Source organism: Nicotiana tabacum, chromosome 6 (genome assembly GCF_000715075.1).
Source record: "Nicotiana tabacum cultivar K326 chromosome 6, ASM71507v2, whole genome shotgun sequence".
Taxonomy (NCBI): Eukaryota; Viridiplantae; Streptophyta; class Magnoliopsida; order Solanales; family Solanaceae; genus Nicotiana; species Nicotiana tabacum.
Window position 1 is genome coordinate 218,265,039 of NC_134085.1, and position 20,864 is coordinate 218,285,902.

At 34.3% G+C, this 20,864-nt stretch overlaps 1 protein-coding gene across 1 annotated transcript; it reads right to left on the reverse strand.

Annotated features, from left to right (window-relative positions):
• Positions 1 to 1,685: 1,685 nt before the first annotated feature.
• Positions 1,686 to 7,258, reverse strand: LOC107826675 (E3 ubiquitin-protein ligase SIS3-like). Its single transcript, XM_016653686.2, has 10 exons — positions 6,840 to 7,258; positions 6,692 to 6,730; positions 6,475 to 6,541; positions 6,303 to 6,376; positions 5,768 to 5,906; positions 5,596 to 5,688; positions 5,134 to 5,199; positions 3,371 to 3,490; positions 3,133 to 3,246; positions 1,686 to 2,359 (listed from the first exon to the last, which is right to left on the reverse strand). The coding sequence occupies exons 1-10, from the start codon at positions 6,866 to 6,868 to the stop codon at positions 1,964 to 1,966; spliced, it is 1,137 nt and encodes a 378-aa protein (XP_016509172.1). The 5' UTR covers positions 6,869 to 7,258; the 3' UTR covers positions 1,686 to 1,963.
• Positions 7,259 to 20,864: the final 13,606 nt, after the last annotated feature.

Below are 20,864 nucleotides of genomic sequence, written 5' to 3' on the forward strand. Positions count from 1 at the left end.
AACATCGGATTCAAGCCTAAGAACTCCAAAACTCCCAAATTACGCTTTCGATCAAAAAGTCTATCAAACCTCGTCCGAATGATCTGAAATTTTGCAAGCACGTCACATTCAACATTACGGAGCTACTCCAACTTTCGGAATTCCATTCCGACCCTGATATCAAAATCTCACTATCGAACCGGAAACTTCAAAAATTCAACTTTCGGCATTTCAAGCCTAAATTAGCTACGGATCTCCAAAATACAATCCGAATACGCTCCTAAGCCCGAAATCACCCAACGGAGCTAACGGAACCAACGGAATTTATTCCAAGGTCGTCTTCACACTGCTCCGACTACAGTCCAATTTCTAAAACTTAAACTCTCATTTATGGACTAAGTGTCCCAAAATCTTCGAAACTCAAAACCAAACATCCCGACAAATCAAAATAGCAGAAACAAACATGGGAAAAGCAGTTAATAGAAGATCGGGGCGTTAATTATTAAAATGACCGACCGGGTCGTTACATTATCGAAGACTTCGAACAGATGTCTATTAGAAGCAAGTAGCGTGGATTTGCAGGCTGTTTTTTTCTCTTCAATTTAATAGGTTAAGGGTAATTTAGTAATTTAAGTTTCAAGTTAGGAGCATCATATTTTTAATATAATATAGATTAACTTAATGTTCACTTGAAATTTTATTCCCATCGAATAGCTGGAGCACGCTGGTTTCAAACTCTTACACGTGCACACGTCACAATCTTAGAGGTAGATAGCCATAGATATGTTGTTTGTTCACAAGTAACACAAGAAGGTAACAGTTTCTAATTGCGAGAAAATAAGATGGACTGCCTTTACCCGACTCAATTGTATGGGCTAAAATTGATTAGCGATAGGTGGATGAGCGACAAGTTGACACGTGAAAGCAAGGACAAATAAGGTATGAGTTGCTGGCATCGGTTACAAACATGTGACCGGTGTTGGGTAAATTCCGAGGACAGCAAAACCGAGGACGAAGATTTGAAAGGATTACATCGTTCGGGAAATATTGCATTCAATGAGTAGTCGTTACAAAAGATTTTATCATTTATATCCATTTGTTATTCGGCCATCAAGAGGGGTTTTATTCGTATTAAAAAGGACTTGATTTGGGGATCTTGTCTCCCAAAATATAGCTATAAATAAGAGAATTTGTATCCACGGCACAAAAGCTAAAATCTGCTCTTATTCTATAAAACTATTCTCTCTTTAGTTCTTAATATTGCTCTTACTACTTCTTCCGGAGAAGCTAAGTTCACAACCAAGCTATTTTAACAATCTTTTTTCTGTTCTTATTTCATATTCTTGGATCAAATTAATTCACATGCTTATAAACCACATTACAAATTCAACTGTACGATTTTACGAGTAAACTTCAATACGAGAAAAAGAAAAACAGCGGTACTTCGGATGTTTGCTCGCTTTTATACAATTGTTGGCAGAAATTTTATGCAAAGTAAGGCTCAGATAAATTCAATGTAATCCGTGGCTCTTGTAGGGATACTTTCAGCTTTTTCAAGGAAAATGAGTGGAACTGTAAAATAGACCAAGAGGAATCTTACAATCGATCAATATGCAGACTGATATATGCCTTCTGCGCACATTAGACAGTAAGATGCATCCAACCCACGCCATACAGCGATTGGTTGAGGGAGTTGCTAGATCCTCAAAGGTCAATCATACAACTTTGACTGATTCCATTGCATTGCCCAGAAGAAGGGGACTACAAAACATTAACCATCTAAGAGAAGGTTTAGGAGATGCCAAATGTACATCAAAACAAGTTGTAGCTGTTTTCATCCATCAGTCCCACGCTAATTTTAGCAATCTAATTACAGTTAGAGGCCACTACAACACTCAACATTGGCTAGAGGTTGACAAAAATTCTCAGCGCCCGCAAAGTTAGAACATTTGAACCTTGGAAGGAACCTCCCCAGAACAAATAGTTACAGCTGTCTTGGAGAATGTTCCACAAGTACTTCCACACGCTCTACATTTCCGTGACTGTCAGGTCCTGATGCTAGGGCTCCGTTCTCAACTCTTGTTTGAGCAGCAGCTGCATTTACCTCACTACTTGAGCCAGCATCCTCTGTGCGCACAGGGCGAAGAAAACCTTGCAACCTCAGCAGATAGCTCTGGCTAGAAGGTTGGGATCTCACATACCGGGCTGCTGTCACAAAGTTGGTTGCTGAATTTTCTGAATCAGCACGGATATTTGACAAAGCACTGAGATCAAGATTCGGAAAAACAGAACTACGGCATCTAGGGCATTTCACGTTTAGGCGAAGCCATTCATCAATGCATGCAACATGGAAGTTGTGAGCACAAGGCAGACCACGAACCTGCACAAAGGTTTTGTAATAAGAAAAGTGGTAGAAGAGCCTGAATAAAGGACAGCACCAACATAACTTGTGTGATAGTTGTTGTGTTGGCTTCTATAAACCAACCTCCTCCAACAACACAAGAAAAAGGGGGAAATAGAAAAAAGGATAACAAACTGCGAAATGGGCACAATGTCCAAATCCTGGTTCACTGGAATTAGCATGCATTTATCTCCCCAACTATCTTTCAATAAGTTAAGCGTCTTCAAGGGACACCAAAATATACAAACATCCTCTTGCTAAGCTACAGAAACCTGAGGATCATAAATAGCAACTACAGCCTAAACAACGACACCAGGCCAAGTCTTTCTCGTCTTCTTTTAACCATCTTTCTCAAAATTTAAGCTTTTAGTTTCTCTCCAATTGGATGGGGATAGGGACCATTGCATGACAATAAATATTTCCACTGGTTGGAGCAGGCACCTTTAGACTATTATTGCTCCAGTACTCCCATAGTATTGCCCAACAAGGACATTGGAAATTAATCCAACTTGCATATAGAATACTGGCCATAAGAGAAATACAGAATCGTTTGCTTGATGATGTTCACAATTTATTTAGGTGGAAGCCGGTATATAATAGTGTAGATTTGTATTATTCAAGTAAAGTTGAGAGTGGCATACAAAATGTTATTACGAAGAATGAGTCAACATTTGAGAGCATCATACAAGAAACGAAAGTCAGAAAAATTCTTTAATAATAAGGAGATTTAAAGTTTACAAAAAAACAGATACCTCATTTCCCACATGAAACTCTTCCAAACAGATTGGGCACTCACTGCAGTCAGTTGGAACAGCCTTCATCCTGAACATTGGAAGTTCTTGAATGAGTGCCTCCACTGCTTCTCTCTATGTGCCAAAAAGAAAATTCACTAGTTAAGATGAGAGAAAATTTTCTAGTCCACCAGGTGTAGCAAGGAATTCATATTGAGGACTGCGTTGAGCTGCTGACGATAAGTTTTTCAGTCATTACCTGAGCTTGGCTCAAATAAAGTCCTGGATGGTATGAAGCAGCATCTTGGCCCATCCCTCTCATCTCCTGGCCAGCAGCTTCGAATGCCCAATCTGGCACTCTGATCATGTCAACTAACACCTGTAATAAGGAAAATCCTAAACTTGTGGAGTAAAACCAGAATAGCTTACCATGCAAACCAAATTATCACCATACACACAGGACTCTAAAAACTAGAAGTCATAGAGTATTTTCAACTAGTGGTCCAAGAAACACATTGACCATTGTGATTATTCATTTATAATCGTTCGACATTCACTTCTGATGACATAGAGCAGATTAGTTGAACCAAATTATCACGGAGATCACCAAGAGGGAAAGTGTTTACACAACTCTTACCACTGGAAACACCACAGAGACTCCCACCACAAATATCGACACAATCTCTCTATGCTGTAAAGAATACAACAAGTCGGCTACCAAGTTAACTTGTAGTAGACTATCCATAAAGCTTACAGAAATTGAACTCCTTTCCTTAATCTACATGACATAAAAAATGCATACCATTACATTCTACTTTTTTCCATCTTTTTTTAGGGGGTGCCGATTGGAGGTTTAGGAAACTCAAATACCTAGTCTTAAATCACAAGAGGTACCCACACAGCTCCACTATTAGTCAGGCTACAGGTGAACTTGGATGACCTTGACCAGCGCAGTATAAGTGGACAATATTAACCTTATCAAAAAAAAAGGAGATGTGCATGCAAACCTGTGTATATACACAGCATAAAACACACACACACTCTCATATATAATATATATATATATATATATATATATATATATATATATATATATATGTGTGTGTGTGTGTGTGTATACACACGCACTCATTCATGCCAAGGCAGCTGACGTATCACAATAACCATATTAGTATAGATACAACAACAATAACCCAGTGGTGTCCCACACGTGGGGTCTGGGGAGGATAGTGTGTAGAAACAAGCATTACCAACACCAAGTGCAAATTTTTAGTATAGATAAACAAAAAAGGCAGAAACGAGCTACGAGAATCTACTTCACCTTACGATATCTTTCTTTCATATGCACTTATAGCTGCGTCTTTTTAAGTGAATCAATTTCAGGCGCACAGTAATGTTTCTTTATCCAAAACCTAAAAAAGAGCAACTACGAGCAGTAGCATCACGTCTCACGTCTGGGTTGGGAGATTTTTGAGATGGTTCTTACTACATAGGCCCATGCAGGGTATTATGAAAAATGAACTATTCACATTAGTGCTCCATTATTACTAATGTGAGTTGTATGGAGGAAGAAAAATAAGAGAGCTTCTGAAGGAAGAGTATGATTTGTACATTTGTGGAGTAGCCTCTTATTGTTAATACCCTTTTGATGCACAGATGAGACTGCTGTTTATATAAAAGATGGGATATCATTTAAAGAGAACCATATCTTTTTGTAGACACTCTACCTTTTGATATACTATTTCTTTTATACTGACTTTCCTATCAGTAAAGAAATTAGACTTTACTTGATCAATAGAAACCTACAAAGAGCAACTTTCTAACTAGCAAAAAGCAGAACTAACTGTAACATGGAGACTGAAGTGATAGCAAAGATACCATCAATTTAATGCTTTTATACAACAAATGGAAACAAAATCGACGGGCAAAGGAAATATATAACAGGAACAACCTAATTCAAACATGCCATATGTGAAAGTTAAAATACACTAAATCAAGTATGTTTTGGGTTCTAATGCTTACCCCAAATTCGGAGATAGGAATCCCTTGTTGTGCGCGTAATAAATGGGCTTGTCTTCTAGCTAACCACTGCAGTAAGAAATTGAAAAATTAATTAAAGAAGTAATGCTGACGCCAATGGAATACTAGCATAATTGTCAATTTGCAATTTATCAGATTACAGAAATCTATTAGTTCAAATAGAGACAAGGTAACGCCAATAAAACACCAGGATTTGGAATATTCTCCCACCCTCCAAAATAGACAAGAAAAGATCACATGGGCAAGAATAGAATCAGGAGACTGAGATTATTTTCTCGGTTCGTTACAGGTAGGTATCCTTCTTTTAATTCCTCTATTCTCGGATTTCGTTTTCTTTTCTTTTTTTCTTTTTTTTAGAGGGGAAAGGAGGGTAAGCGGGAAATGAAGCTGTCCGAATTGAATTAGGCAGCAAGTAGTTATTCTTGGAAAAGTTTAGAAGATTACCTTCCCTGTCGATATGCAAGCTATGCACAGGAGTCCACAGTAGCTGAATAGCAACCAAATTAGGAAACCCCACTTTTGGCCTTCTTCTGGAAGCTGAAAGAGTTTCCACATAATATCAATTGTAGGCTTTTAAACAGAAAAGTGGAAACTGTAAAGAACAACCAGAACTTACGCAGTTTCTTGCACTAGTGAACCATAAAGTCCCAATGATGGTCCAAGCCCAAAGAAAGGGATAGAGAAGCAGGGCAAGAATAGAAAGAACAGCTATTCTTCCACAGAAACGACCATATCTTTGCTGCCAACCAAAATCCCTAAAATGCAATAACATCTAAACTTCAGTCTGGTCATCTAAGAGCACAATCCATGTAAAATGAAGAAATGACCATACGATCCAAATAACCACTCAAAAAAAGATGTCATCAAAAGTTATTAACTAATCCAATCTGTACATTGCTCGTGGCATTTACATTAAATAGTGAGGCAAGAGAACAGACTACAGAGTCAAGAAATGAACTTTCGACATACATTTCTTTTTTTCAAAAGAAGAGAATTACACCGAATCAAGCAACAACATGGGTGATATTATGTCAGGTGCAGAAAAGGTTATATCGATATCAAGCTATGCAGCTAGCACAAAAACAACACTTCAGGAAATTGTTTTTCTTACAAATTAAAATGTTAAAATTGAAAGGAAAAGGAGGGCTTACAATCCCATTCCAGCAGCAAGGCCATTATCCACAAACATCAAGAGTCGAAACACAAACACTGTTGTGTAGTCAACCTGAATTGGGAAAGGGGTTAAATTGAATCCTTCTAGAAATATAAATACGAATTAATTGAAAACAAAGCATTGATTTATTTCTTTTTCAAGAAAATTACCACGATCCAGATGTGCAATGGGTATATACAAAGATGATAGCGCTTCCAGTTGATAGCCACAATAATTCTGATAAACAAACAGTTAAAGAAACAACCGAACTACGCATACAACATGTCAATGCAAATGATTTATGGAAATAATAAACCACAAAAATAGAAAGACAAAAGCAACAAAAAGAAATAGTAGCAAAATTAGCCCCCATCATTGAAAGGATACATACTGGTAGCTAGCATTGACAAGAAGAACCCATCGTACCTACAACAATCAAAATTCAAACTCAAAAGAGTTAAAAAAAAAGTCTGATACTAATAAAAGATGAATCTTAAATTGGAAAAAAAGTAGCAGTAAAGATTAGAAGAGTGACCATTTAAAATCAACGCCTCTCATCGCCATTGAAGGCGTCAAACAACTTATAAAAACCCTAGGAGAAATCCAAGAGCTAGATTTTCATATCAACATGCAAAATTCTTGAAGTGTTGAATCTAAGCAACCAAATCGAATTTTTTGATTCCCTGATTCTGCTGTAAACCAAATAGCAACTAAGAATATTGTGCGGTATGTAAGAATGATGATATACGTTCAAAATACAGCTAAGGTATATTATAGATTGCTGTAGGGATTTGAAGAAAAAGAAAATGCGAGGATGCAGACAGAACTGGTGAACTGAAGAAGAAGAAGAAGAAGAAGAAGAAGCACTACTATTCTAATTAGGTGGCGTTTGGCAGGCTTTTCCCTTTGGTCCCGCGGAAGAATTTATCTTACACCAAAAAAAAAAATATGTGCACGTATTGTTTTCTCGAACCGTAAATTTTATGAAATTTTTCGTAAAGCATTATCTTTTAGTAGTAATTAGTCATCTATAGATATTATTTGCTATATTACGAATTATAAATATCTTTTTTGTGGTTATAAGATGTATTTGATGTATTTAAGCTATTGTATTTATGAATACAATAGCAAAAATAGGCGTGAATCAGGGAAGTTCAACTAATCAGTTGTTGTATTCGAGTGTATTCGACTGTATTCATCGCGTGAAATATGGGATTACAGCTGGACAAACTACTATATTCGACTGTATTTACGGCGTGAAACAGGAGATTACACTATTTTTAAACGAAAAGTGTATCAATTAACATAATAGACTCCTAATATAACTCAACAAACTCAACTATAACACACAAAATTTGTATTTTCGGTTATAAAAAAGATTCTCAACTGAAAAATACCCCAAAAACATAGAAATCTTCAGAGAAATATATAATACATCTGAATACATAAATTATATTAATTAAAAAAATATATGAATACATTCATGGCATATAGCGAGACACTGAATACAATAAAATACATAGAATACAATGGGATACAGTGAAAAAACAATAAAAAAACAATGAATACAATGAAATACACGGAATACAGCAAGATACATTAAATTATAATGGAAAAAAAGACAATGAATACAATGAAATACATGAAAATACAGCATGATACGTTGAAAATACATTGAAATATATTAACAGAAAATCAAGTTGCTCAGCCCCAAAACTCTGTCGTCTTTGCTCAAGAACAAACCCTAATTTCCGCCTTGTAGCCAAATAGTCCTTCCATCTTCAAAGATCTTGCAGAACACTAATTGAATCGGAACTTACAGAATATTAAATCGAAACTTAATTGGTTTCTTGTCTAGTTATCCGCATGGAATGAAATCCAGGCATCAATGAAAGATAAATATGTGATGAAGTCAAGAATTGTAAACTTGGTGAGGTTGGGTCTTCAGCGACAGAATACAGCGAGATAATCACTAACGATTTCGTGGATTTGCTTCGGCATGATTGGGTCTTCAGGTTAGGGTTTGTTGTTGCTATGCTGCTGGTCGCTAGATTTTTCAGTTGAGAAGGTGTCGTTAGAGGGAGGAGGAGAGCGAAAATTTTAATGGGATGGGGGAAGAGAATGGGATGTATCAAAGTAGAGAGAGAAAGAAAATAGTGTAACTGAATAGTGTATTTAGTGGCTTAGAACTAGGAGGTAACCAAAATTAAATATTTTGCTATAAATATTAAAAGGTATCTATAGAATATAATTTTTTAAAATGGTATTTATTTAAAACAAATAAGGTGTTAACCTTTGCTATAGGAGGTAAAAATTCCTAAATTTTATTCTTATAATTAAGGTTGTTTATCGGGCAAATTAGGCAGTTATTTACTCTTAACGGTTTAGCTTATCGATTACCAACTTTTAAATATATTAATCCGCTAGCCACCCGATAAGATATCGGGCGAATTGGTATCGGTTTAGCGGTTATCAGGTGCTTTATTAGCCTAATTCAATCAAAATAAAATTTAGTCAAATAGGTGGTCGACGTACTAAGAGGGACGAAGCAGACGAGACACCATGATGGACAAATCATCTGTCTAGAATCTTATTTATGTTTATGCACATTGGCCTTAGTCCATGTGAAAGATTTCCAATTGGCCGTTTTTAAGCAAATGTTCGTCAAGCTTAGAATTCTAGGATGCCTTAAAACCCAGGCAAAATTGATGAAGCAATGGTGTAACTGGTGTTATTATCTTGTTTCAGACAGCAAATTATGTCTTTTGTCACAGTTAGATGACTGGTTTTATTTGGCTTTCTTTTATTCTAATTCATTTTGATAGCGTACTGGAGGAAAAAAGGTTTTTGATTATTTAATATATATATAGATAAAAATAAATTTTATATGTATATATATATATATATATATATATATATATATATATATATATATATATATATATTCTTAACGGGTTAACGGATTATCCGTTAAGAAAATTGAATAATCCGCCCCCAAACCGATAAGTCGTTAATAAAAAAATTCAATCTGTTCCCCGTCCGTTAAACCGTTAATCCGATACCAATAAGCCATTAAGTTTCGGTTTCGGTTCGATTTTGAACACCCCTACTTACAACTGAAAAAATAGTAGGAAAATGCTAAGGACCCGTTTGGTTATAGATTCCTAAATATATTTTTAGAGAAAAACCTAATTTGGTGAAGTTTGATGTGAAATCGAAAATGTATTAGGACATGAATTTTGGGCAAGTTTTGAGATGTTAAAAAGTTTTTTTTTTGTTCTTTTTCAGCTAAAAAATCTCAAATGGTCGTGATTTGATCCAAAAAGAGGTCTTAATCTATATTTGGAATTTGAAGTTTTGGTTTTCAAAATCTTCTAAATATTAGATTAATTCTATAAACAAACACATATTTAAAAAAAATTGAAAATAAAAAATTTCAAAACTTATCGCCAAACGCCTACTAAAATATTAGTGGTTGCACTTCAATTTATCCCGCGTTCTTTTAGTATTTTAGTTTGTCTAAAAAACAAAACGAAAAATTAGTAACAAGAAAAAATATATATATGTATATTTGGAAATCATTTAATTATAACCTTTACATTATATCTTTTAGTGATATATGTTGAGAAATAACACTATTAAAATGCAAGGAGTAATTTAGTCATAACACACTGAGTTAGTTAAAGTTAGTTAAGGAGGTTAAATAGTTGTTAAGATCATCTTAGTTAGTTAAGCTCATTAGTTAGATTATATAAATAATTCATTGTAACACATTGGAGATCAGATTATTGAGATAATAATGTCTAATTCACTCTGTGTGCTCTCTCTCTCTCTCTCTCTCTCTCTCTCTCTCTCTATCTATCTATCTATCTATCTCTCTCTCGCGTCACTTCCAATCCTCTTCTTCCTCATCTCTGCCTATTCTTTTCTTTATCCTCTTCTTCTTGTTATATACAATTGTCACTTAGTTAAGAAAGAATTCATGGTATCAGAGCTTATGCTCGAAGAATTTCGAAGCTAAACTTCAATCTTTGAAAAAATTCAGAAAAGTTCTTGAGCTAAAGATTCAATTCAAGAGCAGTCAAGAATCAGAAAGAAAAAACTCAAAGAAATGAGTACTAGCGGAGATTCAGTGGATAATGGAGGTGTCAATGATGTACATGCAAACAATCCAATGAATGGAGGAACTGCAGTTGCCGGAGTCGACTATAACCATCCCTTGTTCCTATCGCCGACAAATGGAAGTGGTATTCAAATTATCTCATTTCAGTTGACTAGGATTAAAAATTATACAATTTGGCAAAGATCTATGTGTGTTGCTCTGTTGGGTAGAAATAAATTAGGCCTAGTAGATGGAACATGCAAGAAAGAAGTTTTTCCAATAACAATGTGGAATCATTGGGAACGTGTTAATGCAATAGTTTTGTCTTGGATTATGAATTCTGTGTCTAAAGGACTGTTAGAAGGAATCATGTATGCCTCTAGTGCTCAATTAGTGTGGGATGATCTTTCTAAGAGGTTTAACAAAATTGATGGCATACGATCTTTTAATCTTCATAGAGAAATTGCAAATCTAAGCCAAGAAACAACATCTGTTTTTGTGTATTTCTCCAAACTTAAGGATATGTGGGAAGAGTTTGAAGCATTAGTGCCTTCACTAGGATGTGATTATCCTAAGTCTAGAGATTTTGTTGTGTATCTGCAGAAACTGAAACTATATCTGTTTTTGATGGGGTTAAATGAGTCATATTCTCAGGCTAGGGGTCAGATTCTTATGAGAAGTACACTCCCAAAAGTCAATCAAGCTTATGCTATAATTGTTAGTGATAAAAGCCAAAAATTAATTGTTGCAGTTGCTGGAATTCTAGGTTCAAATCCAAGTACAAATGTAGAAATGTTTGATATTGCTCTATATACAAGAACTACTGGGAAATTCAAGAAAAATTACAATTTGTTTTGTGATTACTGCAAGTTTAAAGGTTATAGTAACGAAAACTGCTACAAACTGGTAGAATATCCTCCTGATTTTAAGACAAAGGGAGAAAAGGTACTGGAAATAATATTGTTGCTTATAATGTGATTTCTGATCAATTGGGATACAATGAAACAAAGGAGAACAATTCTGTGAATGAAAATGAAAGAAAATCTGAAGATCAAATAGTTGCTAACAGTACTAGTTTGAATCAGTTAGGGAATCTTGGTACATGCACTCTTAGTAGAGAACAATATGATCAAATCCTGCAGCTACTCAATAAAATGCATACTGTCAGTTCAGAAGAAAATTCTTCAGCAAATGTAGCAGGTATATGTAATGCCTTAATAGTTACTACTTCTGCAAAATGGATAATTGAAACTGGTGCTACTAATCACATGGTAGCAGATATAAATCTGATAAACAGTTTTACTGTCAAGCAAACTCAGTGTCCTAAGAAAGTGTATATGCCAAATGGTGATCTAGCTTATGTTACACATACTGGCACTAGCAGGTTATCAAACAGTATATCAGTGTCAAATGTGTTTCATATTCCTCAATTTAAATACAACTTGCTCTCTGTTGCTAAACTAACAAAGGAATTACAGTGATCACCCACTTTCTTTCTTGATTTCTGTATTTTTCAGGAACTCTTCACTGGGAAAATGAAGGGGATTGGTAGAGAAGATTATGGATTATACATTTTTGAGTGCTCAGACAGCATAAGGAAATAAGATGTTATGTTAGGTGCCAGAAGTGAAGATATTCAATCAAGTTCAAATATAGTAGATGTAGATTTATGGCACAAAAGATTTGGCCATGTCTCGACTAAAGTTCTGAATAAAATCATTCATGTAAAGACAGATATAATAACTAGCAAGTTAAATAAGTGCACAATCTGTCCATGTGCAAAACAGACAAGGATTACATTTTCTACAAGTAGCATAAACAACTGAGTGTTTTGCTTTAGTTCATGTGGATTTATGGGTTCTTTATAGGATTGCCACTCATGATGGAAATAAGTACTTCTAAACAATAGTGGATGATTTCTCCAGAATGACTTGGGTGTTTCTGCTTAAGTTGAAATCAGATGTGTGTACTGTTCTACAACATTTCTTTACCTATATAAAAACTCAGTATGATAAGAATGTAAGAGTTATAACAACTGATAATGGAACTAAGTTTCTAAACTCTGCCTGCAGTAATCTATTTTAAACTCTAGGGATTGTTCATCAAAGAACTTGTGCTTATACTCCCCAATAGAATGGGGTAACAGAAAGAAAGCATAGGCATAATCTTAGAGGTCACAAGAGCCATAAGGTTTCAAGCTGGCATACCAAATAAATTTTGGGGAAAATGTGTTCTAACAGTTGTATATCTTATAAATAGAGTTCTAAGTTCTGTGATTAACAATCAAACTCCTTATGAAAGGCTACATCACAGGCAACCTACATATCAACATTTAAAGGTCCTTGGTTGTATGTGCTATGCTAAGGTTATAAATCAAGATGATAAACTGATGACTAGAACAAAACTAGCAGTTCACATGGGCTATTCAGAAGTTCAAAAAGGGTATGTGTTATATGATATAACAGAGAAAGTTTTTTTTGTTAACATGGATGTGACTTTTAAAGAAGATGTATTCCCATTCAAATATCAAAAGACAAGCGGTCAACCTATATTTGTAAATCAAGTGCCAGTTGAACTACAACATAACTGGTATTTAGAAGCTTAACAAATGCAAACTCCAAGTTATTCAGAACATCAAGATCAACTTAGAATAAATGAAAGTAACATAGAAAACTCATATTCTCCTACTAATATAAATATGGAAATACTAGTTGATCCAATGGATTATATATATCGGGCAGATGATGATGCTTCACTAGAACTACAACAACATAGAGCTGATAGCTTACTACCAAATGCAGTGCATCAAATAAATGATCAGACACAAAGTCTTCCCATTATGAATGTAGGACAACCAGAATACAGAAGATCTAGTAAAGATAAACATCCTCCAATTTGGATGAAAGACTTTGTATCTCTAAATGTTCATCAAGATATTCCATATACTATTTCAAGGTACATTTCCTATGATCAACTTTCTTCTATATATCAAGCTTACATAGCAGCAACTTCTGTAGAGACAAAACCCTCATCTTATGCAAAAGCTACTAAAGATCCTAGATGGATTGAGGCAATGAAAACTGAAATAGATGCTTTGAAAACAAACTATACTTGAGACATTGTATCATTACCTGAAGGGAAAGTACCTATTGGATGTAAATGGATATAGCCAAAAGGAAGGTATTGACTATCAAGAAACTTTCTCTCTTGTAGTTAAGATGAAAACAGTTAGGACAGTCCTAGCTATTGCTGCTGCAAAAAACTGGAATATACACCAAATGGATGTCTACAATGCTTTTCTTCAAGGTGACTTGTATGATGAAATCTACATGGAACTACCACAGAGATTTAAGAGTCAGGGGGAGAATAAACCTGTGTGCAGACTCATTAAATCTTTATATGGCTTGAAGCAAGCCCCTAGATAGTAGAATGCAAAGCTAACTGAAGCACTTTTGAATAATCAGTTTCAACAAAGTCAATTTGATCATTCCATGTTCATCAGAAGAACATCAGAAGGAATTATTATTGTATTAGTCTATGTAGATGATACGTTAATAACAAGGGATAGCCTAAAACTGATAGTTGAAATAAAAACTGTACTACAACAAACATTCCAAATGAAAGATCTGAGAGACATAAAGTATTTTCTGGGCATAGAGTTTGCTAGATCCAAACAAGGTATACTAATGCATCAAAGGAAGTATGCATTAGAACTTATATCAGAAGTTGTGTTGTCTGCTGCTAAACCTGTTGTCACTCCACTAGACACAAACATCAAACTAACAACAAAGGAATTTGATGATCACTGCAACAAGACAAAGAATTCTGGAAGTGAACAACTAGCAGATCAGAAGGTTTATCAAAGGCTAGTGGGAAAACTTCTCTACTTAACTATGATTAGACCTGATATATCATTCAGTGTTCAAACACTAAGTCAATTTCTTCAACAACCAAAAAGATCTCACATGGAGGCAGCATTAAGGGTTGTCAAGTATATCAAAAATCAACCAGGTCAAGGCATCTTATTAAGCAACAACAACAACAACAACAACAACAACAACAATATAGTGGCCTATTGTGATGTTGACTGGGTTGCATGCCCATATACTAGAAGATCTGTAACTGGTTATCTTATCAAACTTGGCAATTCACTGGTCTCCTGGAAGTCTAAGAAGCAAACAACTGTATCTAGAAGCTCTGCTGAAGCTGAATACAGAAGTATTGCAGCTACTGTTGCTGAAATAGTTTGGCTACAAGGTCTACTGAAAGAAATTGGAATAGAATTCAATCTTCCAATTGATATCTACAGTGATAGCAAGGCTGCTATGCAGATTGCAGCTAATCCAGTATATCATGAACGTACTAAGCACATTGAGAAGATTGTCACTTTATTAGAGAAAAAATCACACAAGTTTTGATAACTACTAAGTACATCAACACCAAAGATCAACCCGCAAATTTACTTACCAAGGGGCTATGCACAACTATCTAAGTTCCAAGCTAGGAGTTTACAACATATTTACACTACCTAGCTTGAGGGGGAGTGTTGAGAAATAACATTGTTAGAATGCAGGGGATAATTTAGTCATTACACACTGAGTTAGTTAAAGCTAGTTAAGGAGGTTAAATAGTTGTTAAGATCATCTTAGTTAATTAAGCTCATTAGTTAGATTATATAAATAATACATTGGAGATCAGATTATTGAGATAATAAAATCTAATTCACTCTATTTGCTCTCTCTCTCGTCACTTCCAATCCTCTTCTTTATCCTCTTCTTCTTGTTATATACAATTGTCACTTAGTTAAGAAAGATTTCAATATATCACAGAATGTGAACAATATGTTTAAAATTATAAATTTTAGAAATATCTTTAAAAAGTACCAATATATTTTATTTTTTTTATATTCTATTCCAAGTGAATATTACCGTATATTAAATTAAAATTGAAAGAATATTGGTAGACAGTTATTAAAATATTAAGTAAATAGATCTATTTGCTACTAGAATTATTTATAAAGACCCAGTATAATCCCACAAATGGGGTCTGGGGAGGGTAATATGTAAGCAGACCTTACCCCTACCCCGAAGGGTAGAGAAGCTGTTTCCAGGAGACTCTCGGCTCAAAAAGCAACAGGAGCCGATATATTAGTACCATAAAAATGCATAATAAAATAACATCAATAGCAATACAAGAAATATGAAATACAGAATACGAAATACGAAATACAAAAATACGAAAAAGATGGCTGGTATAGTAAAACTAGCAGGTAAAGCCCTGCATCAATAGACGACCAATGACATTCTTAGTCTAACTCCTAACTGGCTAGTCTCACTCTATTGTGCTGTAGAAATACTTACAACTCTCCCCTAACCTACAACCTTAATACTCGACCTCCATAATTCCCTGTCAAGGGCCATGTCCTCAGTAATCCTAAGTCGCGCCATGTCCTGTCTGATCACCTCTCCCCAATACTTTTTAGGTCGTCCTCTACCTCTCCGCGTGCCCAATATAGCCAGTCGCTCACACCTCCTCACCGGTGCATCAGTAGTCCTCCTCTGAGTGTGCCCGAACCATCTGAGTCTTACTTCCCGCATCTTGTCCTCCATGGGGGCCACGCCCACCTTCTCTCGAATATCTTCATTCCTAATCTTATCCATCCTTGTATGCCCGCACATCCACCTCAACACCCTCATCTCTGCTACTTTCATCTTCTGGATGTGTGAGTTCTTTACCGGCCAACATTCAGTTCCATATAACATGGCAGGCCTTACCACTGCTCTATAAAACTTACCTTTTAGTAACGGTGGCACTTTCTTGTCACATAAGACTCCCGACGCTAACCTCCACTTCATCCACCCCACCCCTATACGGTGTGTGACATCCTCATCAATCTCCCCGCTCCCCTGAATAACCGATCCAAGGTACTTGAAACTACCCCTCTTGGAAATGACTTGAGAGTCAAGCCTCACTTAAACCAGTGAAATAAAAAGAAAACTGAGGGAGAGGTGAAAGATAACGACGTCCGAATCCGTTAAAAGAGACGGCGTTTATTTAGGATAGTTGGACACGCCAACTAGTAGAGTAGACTCTTCAGTCTACAGGGTCTATGTTCTTACAGGATTTTAAAACAGGTGGGGTGGGCCCGATGCTGCCGTACAGATGCAAGTGGTTGCCACGTAGGAATCTACTTTGATGACGTGTTTGAATTAGGATCGCTAATAAATAAATATTCTTTGAAGATCTAAGTTAGATAAGAATACTTCCATAACCAAATTTGTTTAATCAGACATAAAAATTATTTATTCTGATGTTCAAATATTATTGTGTTATTGATATGTTTCTTATAATCAATTATATAGTGTTAAAGATCAGCTTAATTTGATGGTAAAAAAAGATAAGATAAAGGCTAAACTCTAACTAGAAAAAGAAAAAGAAGAATCAAGTACAATAAATATTAGGGGTGTTCATGGTTCGGTTTGGATCGGTTTTTCCCTAAAAAGAAACCAAACCAAGTAATCCGATTTTTTAAATATTAGAACCAAATCAAACCAATTAAGTCGGCTTTTTCTCGATTAGGTTTATGTCGGTTTTTTGATTTTTTCGGTTATTTGTCGATTTTTCTTAAATATAAGACATACACTGTCAAACACACATTTTGGCGATCACATTTTCAACGTAACATTATCAAATCAATTGTCCTTTGAGAAATCTATTATTTACCAAGATATATTGATGATAATTGAATCAAATAGTGATGAATAATTTAAGGACTCAATTAAAAAGTATTATTTTTAACATGAAATAGATTTTTACACTTAACAAAAGAAAACTACCAATTAAACTAGAATGCAAAGGTAAAGAACTGTACTAAATGTGCAAACGATTAATATTTACTATAAAATTTTTAAAATTTTGTATAAAAGTATACATACATATATATAAGTGTAATAATAAATTAAAAATAGTTACTCCTATATTCAGTTTGGTTCGTTTTTTTTAATTAAAACCAGATCCAAACCAAATTTGACCGGTTTTTAAATTTCAAAACCAAAACCAAAACCAAACCAAACCAAAAAGTATCGATTTTTTTGGTCGGTTTGGTTTGGTTTTCGGATTTCTATGAACATCCCTACCAATAATATGCTTCTTATAATTTTAGTTTGTCATTTATTTTGGACGGCAAGAGAAGTATAATATTAATGATTACATTTCAATAACTTATAGGAATACAAGATATTTTTGTTAATAAATCATTAAAAATAATTTTCTTTTATTATATTTATGATCTGATTAATTAATTACTAATTCCACTCAAATTATCTCTTAAATTTGATTCGTTCATTTTCGATATATATATATTCATCTTTCTTTTTTAGTTCATAAGAAAAATAATGTTTACTTCCCTAAGAGTGATGAACTGTTCAAAAGTATTTTAGTCAGAAGACTAATAGGACATTCAATTTTATATCCTCTCTATACATGTGTTCTTATTTTATTATTAACCAAAAGTTACAGAATGGAGTAATGGACAATGAAGGCACTAACAGCAATATAAAAAATGTCAAAATTTAAAGAGTTTCAAATATTAAAATGTGACACTTTTGTTAAAATAAATGTAAAAAGTGTGTATAAAATGAAACAAATGAAGTATTATATGACGTGTGACTAAGAGCCCGTTTGATCAAGTTTTTTTTGGCCAAAAGTGTTTTTTTTTGTTAAAAGTGAGGTGTTTGACCAAGCTTTTGGAAGGAAAAAAATGCTTTTGAGGAGAAGCAGAAACAGTTTTGGAGAAGCAGAAAAAGTAATTTCTCTCCAAAAGCACTTTTTTGAGAAGCACTTTTGAGAAAAATACACTTAGAAACAGTTTTTTAAAGCTTGGCCAAACACTAATTGCTGCTCAGAAGTATTTTTCAAACTAATTAGCCAAACACAAACTGCTTCTCACCAAAAATACTTTTGAAAAAAATACTTTTGAAGCACTTTTGAAAAAAATACTTTTAAAAAAAAAACACTTCTCAAAATAAGCTGATTTTTGCAGTTTGGGCAAACGAGCTGTAATTCTAATTTCTATGTTGTCTAGATCTCCGTACAAAATTATATGTGACATTTAATGTGAAAAAGAAATAAGTATATGTAGCTAAAGTTCTGCCATCGCTTTCATTTCCCACCCACTCTGTTGATCCAATATGTTTTGCTACAAAAAAAATAAAAAATAAAATAAAAACAGAAAGTCGATTATGTCTTCGTTATAATTTTGTTATAGCCCGTTTGGCCAAGCTTCTAAGCTAGCGTTTGGCCATAAATTCCCAAATTTGTTTTGAAATATCTGATTTGGGTGAAGTTTAATTTCAAGATGAAAATGTGTTTGGACATACATTTTCAAATCATATTTCGCAAATTTATTTTGGAAAAACTTGTATATTATTAGTATTTGTAAAGATTTTGGCCCAACACCGACTATTGAGCTAGTTTTGGAATTTGAGATTTGGGATTTTGCCAAAATATAGGCAAAATATATGACCAAACATGTGTTTGTCAAATAAAACCCAAGTTTATTTTGGCATAATCTATGACCAAACGGGTCTAAAATCAGCTTATTTTGAGAATTACTTTTCTCGAAAGTACTTTTTAAAAAAGTGCTTTTGGTGAGAACTAGTTTGTGTTTGACTAATTAATTTGAAAAGCACTTTTGAGCAGTAATTAGTGTTTGACCAAGCTTTTGAAAATTACTTTTAAGTTGTTATGAAACAATAAAAGAAGAAGATGAGTATTGGAGAGAAAAGTAGAGGAAGAGAATTCTTATTGATTTTGGGATGAATTACAATGTTATAAGACCTCTTTATTTATAGGGAAAGGACGACTTAGCCACCAAGTAAAATCCCTAAAATATTTCTAAAATATAGACGTTCACCATAAATAAAATACTATTTATAACATAAATGTATTTTTCAGAAAAGTGCTTTCGGATATAAGCTATTTTTTCTGTTTCTCTTCAAAAACACTTTTTTTTTCCTTCCAAAAGCTTGGCCAAATACCTTAATTTTTGAGCAAAAGTGCTTTTAGCCAAAAAGAACTTTTTGGCCCCAAAAAAGCTTGACCAAACGATGCTATTACTCTTAATAATTGGTTACCGTAATTTGCGAAGGTATATATTTGTATCATATTCCTAACAATTCGCAATTTGAGTTAAATTTGTGGTTAGCCTAACTTGGAAAATAAAATTATCCATCTATTATAAGCAAAATCAAAGAAAGATGTCGATAAACGTCGCCCCAGCTAAATTCACAACTCGCAAGTCATCTAGGGAAAAAAAAAATCAGCCCCCCCCCCCCCCCCCCACACACACACACACAAAAATGAAAGTCAATATGCTTTAAGAAATATATCAGTATACTTCGAAATAATCAGCTATTATACAGAAGCTAACATAGTATGCCCTTAGCGATAATAAATAAGATAGTATAAGTGAAATATATCAAACGAGACATAAACATTTAACGTGGTTCGATCAATTGACTTATGTCAACTAAGAGAGATGAGCAATCAACTATATAAAAAGAGTACATAATATCGAGAAAATAACCTTTTAAAGAGGCACATATAAGTAGTAGGCTAATACTTGTCTCACAAATTCTACCCCTAAATAAGACTCTCAAACCCCTTATAACTATAGTGTGGATACTGCTAAATGAAAATGAAGGATTCTCAATTTATAGAAGTCCAAAAAAATTTCCTTCGAAAAAAGGGTTATCAAATATGAGAGAATTTTTTCCTTTTCATAAAAGATAATAATCAATTCGTAAATATGTTGATCTTCCTTTTAGAGAAAAAAATTAAATATAATAAGAAAATCAGACAAACACATAATAAAATTGCAGATAAAACTATTGTTAAGTGCCAAAAGTTAAGTGCTAATTTATTTGAAGCTTTGTAACGACCCGAACCGTCGTTTCCTGTATTTTTGTCCCGTATTCCCCGTTAAATGCTTATTCATGTTTCAATATGTGTACTTGGTAAATTTGAGTCAATTCGGATCGAGTTTGGTATGAAATGGGACAATTAGTCTCTTTAAGGAAAAATTAGTTTGGAAAAGTCAACCGAACGTTGACTTGTGAGTTAGAGGGCTCGAAATTGAATTCCGATGATTCGGTTAGTTTCCGGGGATGATTTAAGGCCTAGGAGCGCAATCGAAATTAATTTTGGAGGTCCGGTGAAGAAATTAGCTCATTTTGGCGAAGTTAGTATTTTGACGATTTCCGGTTGATAGGTGAAATTTTGATCCGACGGTCGGAATGGAATTCCAAGAATTTCTGTAGCTTCGTTATGTCATTTTGGACTTGTGTGCAAAATTTGAAGTCAATCGGATGTGATTTGATAGGTTTCGGCATCGAAAATAGAAGTTGGAAATTCTAAAGTTCATAAAACTTGGATTGGAGGTTAATTCATGATTTCAGT

Bases quoted from the DNA above. Each gene is read 5' to 3' on its own strand.
- LOC107826675 (XM_016653686.2), bottom strand. From the start codon at position 6,868: ATGGCGATGAGAGGCGTTGATTTTAAATG. The intron at 6,731-6,839 runs GTCACTCTTCTA...TGATTGTTGTAG, and splicing joins AGAGGCGTTGATTTTAAATG to GTACGATGGGTTCTTCTTGT. The intron at 2,360-3,132 runs GTATCTGTTTTT...ACCTTTGTGCAG, and splicing joins AGTTTCATGTGGGAAATGAG to GTTCGTGGTCTGCCTTGTGC.